Source organism: Gregarina niphandrodes (genome assembly GCF_000223845.1).
Source record: "Gregarina niphandrodes unplaced genomic scaffold scaffold00006, whole genome shotgun sequence".
NCBI lineage: Eukaryota > Apicomplexa > Conoidasida > Eugregarinorida > Gregarinidae > Gregarina > Gregarina niphandrodes.
In genome coordinates, this window is record NW_011645777.1 from 255,405 (window position 1) to 262,186 (window position 6,782).

At 53.4% G+C, this 6,782-nt stretch overlaps 4 protein-coding genes across 4 annotated transcripts; 3 read left to right on the forward strand and 1 right to left on the reverse strand.

Annotated features, from left to right (window-relative positions):
- Nucleotides 1–461: 461 nt before the first annotated feature.
- GNI_046030 (putative methylase) lies at nucleotides 462–1,032 on the forward strand (the record flags this gene model as incomplete). Its single annotated transcript, XM_011131298.1, has 4 exons — nucleotides 462–609; nucleotides 651–758; nucleotides 805–933; nucleotides 1,010–1,032. Coding segments are annotated over 4 exons (408 nt in total), but the record flags the coding sequence as incomplete, so codon positions are not given.
- A 998-nt stretch (nucleotides 1,033–2,030) lies between these two features.
- On the reverse strand, nucleotides 2,031–4,270 carry GNI_046040 (LSM domain protein; the record flags this gene model as incomplete). The annotated part of the gene is made up of 3 exons (XM_011131299.1): nucleotides 2,031–3,444; nucleotides 3,760–3,861; nucleotides 3,936–4,270. 3 exons carry the CDS (start codon nucleotides 4,268–4,270, stop codon nucleotides 2,031–2,033), a joined length of 1,851 nt encoding a protein of 616 aa, XP_011129601.1.
- A 182-nt stretch (nucleotides 4,271–4,452) lies between these two features.
- Nucleotides 4,453–6,027, forward strand: GNI_046050 (hypothetical protein; the record flags this gene model as incomplete). Its single annotated transcript, XM_011131300.1, has 1 exon — nucleotides 4,453–6,027. The coding sequence occupies one exon, from the start codon at nucleotides 4,453–4,455 to the stop codon at nucleotides 6,025–6,027; it is 1,575 nt and encodes a 524-aa protein (XP_011129602.1).
- Nucleotides 6,028–6,087: 60 nt separating this feature from the next.
- Nucleotides 6,088–6,777, forward strand: GNI_046060 (hypothetical protein; the record flags this gene model as incomplete). The annotated part of the gene is made up of 1 exon (XM_011131301.1): nucleotides 6,088–6,777. The coding sequence occupies one exon, from the start codon at nucleotides 6,088–6,090 to the stop codon at nucleotides 6,775–6,777; it is 690 nt and encodes a 229-aa protein (XP_011129603.1).
- Nucleotides 6,778–6,782: the final 5 nt, after the last annotated feature.

Sequence of the window (6,782 nt, forward strand, 5' to 3'; positions counted from 1 at the left end):
CGCCGGAATGCGTCATCACGAACACGTCTACGGTCGTCAATGAATAGAAAGGGTATTAAACACAACCGATAATACTGTCGCAGCCACCAACGGATGACCAGGGTGCGGTCTTGGGTAGGCTGCGGTCTTGGGTAGGCTGCGGTCTTGGGTAGGCTACGGTCTTGGGGTAGGCTACGGTCTTAGGGTAGACTACGGTCTTGGGGTAGGCTGCGGTCTTGGGTAGGCTGCGGTCTCAGTGTAAGCTGCGGTCTCAGTGTAAGCTGCGGTCTCAGTGTAAGCTGCGGTCTCAGTGTAGGCTGCGGTCTTAGGGTAGACTACGGTCTCAGGGTAGACTACGGTCTCAGGGTAAGCTACCCGGTTCTGGCGACCGGGGTTGGTGTTTTGGAATATTTGATCGGCCGCTTTGGAGGTTTAAAAATGGACGTAAGCATGGACTTGAACCCACGACTACTCTGCTGTAGTACTCGGACCCCAAGGCATGGGACTCAAGATACTCCAACGACCTTAGTCCATACGAGTGGTTCGCTGACTGGCCGTTGATCAAGTCTGTTGTTAGAGAATACATAAGTCATAAGTGTAACATTCTGCACATCGGATGTGGAACATCGAGTAAACTCCCCTCCCTTTCCGCCCGACCGCCCGACCTTCAGACCTTGGCGATCATCTGATATCGGACGGCTATAAGGAGGTTGTAAATATTGATGCAAGCGAAACGGTGATACAGTCAAGAACCAATTCAAAACACTGCACATGTAAGTGCCGGGAATCGAACCCGGGTTTGAGTGATTATATTTATTGATGTAGATCAAAGAGTGGATGTGAGGCAGATGGATGTTTTCGCTACATCTGAATTTGACGCAATAATCGACAAAGGAACAATAGACTCTCTCATGGTAGGCACATCTGTAGTGGGCACATCTATTCTTCTTAGAGGTTAGGCATAACGTGGCACGGAGGTGGCTTACGTGGCACGGAGGTGGGTGGAGCGGGACAATTGTTTTGTTTTCAGTGTTCCGCGAAAGCGACCCATGAGTCGGGTGAGGCATTATCAGAAATATTCCGGGTTCTGAAACCAGGGGGCGTCTTCTTGTGCTTCTCTCATGCGGCCCCGCCAAAACGAATGGGTATGCTAGGTAGGCCCGCCTTAAAATGGTCGGTGACCTATGTAGAAATACCTCGGTCCATTCCCGTGGAAAAGGCCACTGCTGTGCCTCCGCCACTATATTGTTATGCGTGTAGAAAAAGCGGCCTATGAGACTTCTTCCACCGAGCGTTACCGGAGAGCCTTACCGGAGAGCCCTACCGGAGAGCCTTACCGGAGTCAGCGCCCCTTACCGGAGTGATTATGTGTTGCTTGTAAAGTAAGGTATACATACCTTACTTTGTTAGATATGTATAAAGGGCATTGCAAAGTACGTGCAGAGCTAAGGCGTCTTGTGGCGATTGCGCGATAAACCACTCCGTCTTTATAAACATTCCAAACTTATGCTGGACTATCACTGTACTCCGAAGCTGCTGCTCATTCAACTTCCCAAAAATCGGGTCGGCCATTCGCTCGTGAAATCGTGGGTTCTGTAAGATTTCCAACCACGTATATGTTGATGTCAACTGCAAAACGGTATATTGAACGGCACACACACGTGTGCGCGGCGCACACACGTGTGCGCGAAGGAGCGCAAACGCAAGTATAAGACCGGGCACACATGTGTGCGCGCTAAATTGAACGAGCGCAAACGCAAGTATACGACCGGATCGACGCGTGATGGGCAAGGCGCGCAGCATACCTGATCTAACTGAATTAGTCGTCCTTCCGACATATTTTCCTTCTTGATTACCAGATTTTTACAGTCTTCAGAAAGATACATTGTATGCTTCTCCAGGGAATCCATGTGTATCCGATCAACTTTAAGTCCGTCCTTGGTCAGGTTGTCTCCTGCTAACAAGAGTATATCATTCAGCTCGTCGAAACCTTCTGATTTTTTCAGGATCTGAAACACGAAGTCGATACGTTAATCCACAGCATGCTGATCCTAAGTGATTCTTACGGGTGCGCAGGCTTTGTAGAAGGGTGAGTGATCGAGTTTGTCCAGTGTTCTTATATTATCCATAGGCATAAGTGTTTCGGAAGGGTCGGAGTCGCCAAGGGGCAATTTGCGGGGGTAGGTGAACTGATGAGGTGAGGACATGTCTGGGCTAGGCTGCGAGTGGCCGACGGTTTGGGGAATGACCCCACTCATAGAAGCAGTGGGAGTGTAATTTTTCTCCTTGATTTCTTTCTTGACGGGTCTAACAGGTGCTTCAGGTGGGACGTAGACCACCGAGGAGAATCGGGTATCAGGTCCGACGTACACGGCGTCTCCGCCTTCGCTTTGTTCACTGGTGGCGCTCTCCCAAAAGGACCGTGGTGGACGTGTATTGTCCGTTACCGACCTCTTGTCCATGACAGGACCGGTGATTACGACGCCTCGGGATACGCTAAGGGAGGACTCGTCCCCTGATTTCTTCATGGCCGATTTGAGGCCTCGTCCGCGCCCTGGGTCATCACTGCTACAACTCATGTCTCGACTGTTCTCGCAAGTGCACCCGTTGGCTGAAAGGTAGTCTCGAGAGACTAAGTCCTGCACGGACGGACTTGCCATGTCGCCAGCATCTGACTCCGCTCGCAACGTAGGGATCCGCGGTGGCAATTGAGCCCGCGGCTCCCACTTAAGCGGCGATTCCTCCGGCCATTCCGCAATCAGCGGCGCGCACGAATAACGCGACGGCTTAATCAACCGTGACGGTGCCAACCGCCGCGGCTCCCCTGGCGACAACGTCGGTGACGACCCAGCAGATTTCCTAATGGCTTCGGTCCGCCTCTCCCTTACACGGTCCCCCGTCGTCCTATCCCCGGGCGCCCTATCTCCGATCGCCCAGTCTCGATCCCCGATCGTCCGGTCTCGATCCCCGGACCTCCGGTCTCGATCCCCGGTCGTCCGCTCTCGATGCCCGGTGGTTCGGTGTCGATGCCCGGTTGTCCGGTCTCGATCCCCGGCTGTCCGGTCTAGTGTTGCATTCGCTCTGACGGCCGCTCGGTGGTTCGTCCTGGCATCATTCGCTGGGTCTGGGGTGGCATTCAGGAAGCGTTCGTCTTCGCGTCGTCTCGCACGTTGGGGACTGCGTTGCAAGCCACCGACGAATTCGCGACTGGCCGATCTCTGCAGCGACGGCCGCAAATGTTCCACGGGACTTGTGCGCCCCGGTGGATTCGAACCCACGACCTTGACACCATCCGCCAACGAGTTACTGCTGCCAGCAACACCGCGCTGATTGGAAGCGTAACGCAGCCGCGGCGTCGCCGAACACGTTGAGCTACTGCCGTCACTTACCCGTCGCCGTCGGCGACTCCAACTACACGCTCGGAACTCCGTCGTCTGCTCAAGCGACGGCCGAGCCACCGAAGCCCTGTGGCACAACCATTCACAATTCATCAAAAAGTTTAACCCCTTCTCACTATCCCTACCCCCCCCGGTTCGAGCCAACCCCCCGGCCAACCCCCCCTAGTAAGCCCGCTAGGTCATAGCTCGTCCATGGTCCTGTCGGATAAAATTTGTTGAGCTTTTCGCACGGACGCAATGTAAGCAACAAAGTCTTCCTCCTTTATGGCCGTTCCCGGCCGTCTGAAGAAAGTAGGGATGTGAAATAAGGGAGGGGAAGGGGGCGACTGCAGTCAGCCGGAACAGACTGTAGTCAGCCGGAACAGAAACGGAAGGGACGTACTGGGCTGACAAGTACTGCATGATGATATCCTTAACATGTTCCTCGTCGTTCTCCTCATTGATCCGACGATAATATTCCCACGTCTTAGCGGCCTCCACCTTCCTACATTGACAGCGACTTGTTATCCATCGGAACAGGGTGTTACATCCAGGGTCTCTGGGTCGGGTGTTTCTTACGATAGTTGATGTTTCCGTTGTAGCTGAAAGACGGCATCCAAGGGTACTTTGCGACCATCAGTAATCGTGGCGCCGGCAAGGGAATCTGAGTCAGTGTCTTGGATGCGTTGCAGGTTGGTTTGAAAGGTGACCGGAGAGGGTTTCTGGAGATGCCCAAAATATGCTATAGTCTCTCCGCGAATGAACATCAGGCCAAGATACAGTTCACCAAAGTCCCCACCGAACCGGACTCGTTCAACGCAGCGGTCCAACACCACGTTCCCGTAATGGTCGTAAGACCGGATACAGCCTACGTACAATCGCCCGTCCCGCGTCTCCACAATAGTCGTTGACATTACATCAGAAAAATAGCACCCGGTCCGGGCCGGTGACTCGTGCGTTGATTCGGCTCGGTCACACAGTCGGCAGTCGGGCTGATACTGACGCAACGGACCAACAACACGAAAGTGGCGCACACACGTAACGGGATGAACTCATACTTACTTACTCGGGTGAATTTTTAATTGTGGACTCGCGGATGCGCGTGCAAATTGCTGGTCGTAATCTAGGGCTGCGAAGAGGCAGGTTTTGGCTGCTGGGCGTGTCCAATGGGTTAGAACTGCCCGAGACCCCAGGCTCGACTGAAGGTATCTCGTCTACTGAAGGTATCTCGTCTACTGAAGGTATCTCGTATAGGTGGAATTGGGAAGGCAAAAAGGTGTACGAGTGTGTGCCGTACTGGGTGGGTCGTTACTGGGAGCCGCTAGATCGCACGGGGTTTGCGAAGCTGGAGGCCAGGTATTCGACACACGCGGCAAAGTTACGTGCTGATTGGGTCCATGACGGGCCGGCTTTCCGGCGTGAGGCGCAGATGATTGATGGCCCAGTGGATGACGTGGTGGGATATGATCCTTCCGAGGGGTGGACAATGACGGGTGAAAACGAATTGGTGCGCTCGGTATATATTCCTACGTTGGGTATCTTGACGAAGAAAAGTCAAGATGCATTATTGAAAGCTAAGGATAGGGGTGGTTTATTTGCCGACCCTTATGAAGCTCATACGGCTTTGTATGCGAAAATAACTCGCGAAGGTTGGGAGCGTTTGCGGTCAGTGAATGTTGAGAACTTCTTGAAGTGTTCGTTAAAGTATGTTGAGTTGGCAGCTATTGTATCAAGCGCTTACGCGCGTCCGTTCGGTTTAGTGGATGAAAATGTACGCGCTCGTGTCGTTCGAGCTTTGGGTCCCAAGGCGTTCCCACTTGCCATAAGTAACTGGTTAAGCGGTTGTTTATTACAACGTACTATGACTCCCGTAGAATCATTCGCTAAATTCTGCTGCCGTCTAGGTTATAACCCGCCAACAAATGGCAGGTTCGAATCCCTCCGACGTGTCTTGCCACCACTACAAACACCACCCGACTTAAATATTCTTGAGACGAAAGTTCGGCGTCTACTTATCAATCTTAGCAATCTACCGGAAGTCACTGCGGAGGAATTTGGAGAACTCCGACGATACTCCGGCAAACCGGAAATCATTCAACGAGCCAAAAGAACAACACTTCATCACCACCCGCCACCCACCAAGAGACATCGCACTATCGATCGTCCAATATCCGAGACCAACTACTTGACAAACCAAGGTTTGAACCTTCCTTCGAACACCTACCAGACTGTACAAATCATTTCGATAGATCTCGTCTCTCCGCCCCAAATGCCGCCAGATTTTTCACCACCGGTGCTTGGGGGCGGTCTGGCTACTGGTTCTGCGTCTCACGAATCTGCGTCTCACGAATCTGCGTCTCACGAACCTGCGTCTCACGAACCTGCGTCTCACGATCCTGCGTCTCTGGATTCGTTAAGCCACAGTGTTGAAGGCAACGACCCATTTATGCAGCTCAGCTCTCTAAACCAAGTGATGGAGCCGCTGGAATCGGCGTCACAGGAATTGACGTCCGTACCTCTGCACCCGAGTTTTGGCAGCGATCAGTCCCTGGACCTCGCTGGGGCGCTGTCTATGTCTTCAGCTCCCTCGTTCGAGGTGCCCGAATCCGAAGAATGGATAAATTCTGATTGGCAAAGTTTCGTAGTCGACTGGAACGGTGAGCTGTCATGAACGGTGAACGGCCAGGAACGGTCGGTGGCCGTGAACTTTTTGCGTAAAAATCCTTGGGCGATGAGGGGTATGCGCCGGCTGCGGCATGAGCTGATTTGGGCGGTGGCAGTCTTGGCGATACGGCCGGTGTTGACGTCCGGTGTGGAGACAGATGAGGAGTTGAGCTCGAGAGAATATTGGCGAGGAGATGGTTTGGAGGACACGTTTGGGCCGGGGTCGGATTCGAACGCGGGTTTGGCCGGTCCGCGGGTGGTGGCATGGGTTCGCCGTTACTGGGAGTGTGTATCGAGAGACGAGTACGAGGCGTTGCGTGGTCCGTTGACCACGCCAGAACAGAAGAGACGGGCGCAATGGCAGGCGGGTGGGTCACCGCGATGGTCATACATTCCGACATTACCGGTGCGTACCCACTTGGCTCAAGCGTGTGCCCCGTTTGCGGGCGACTACGATGCATACCGCGCACTACAAGAGGCATTGGGCGAAGATGCCTGGCGTAAAATGCGGATGGTAAAGCTAGCGGATTTCGCTCACTGTTCTCTGAAATATGTCGAACTAGCCGCTATAATAGCGATCTTCTTCCGATCCTCTTTCGGTCTAATAGATGAGGAATGTCGCAAACAAGTTGCCCTTCTCGTATACCCAGACCACCATGTTGTGCCGGACCACCATGCTGTGCCGGACCACCATGTTGTACCGGACCACCATGCTGTGCCGGACCACCATGCTGTGCATGACTACGCTATGACCTAAAAGAG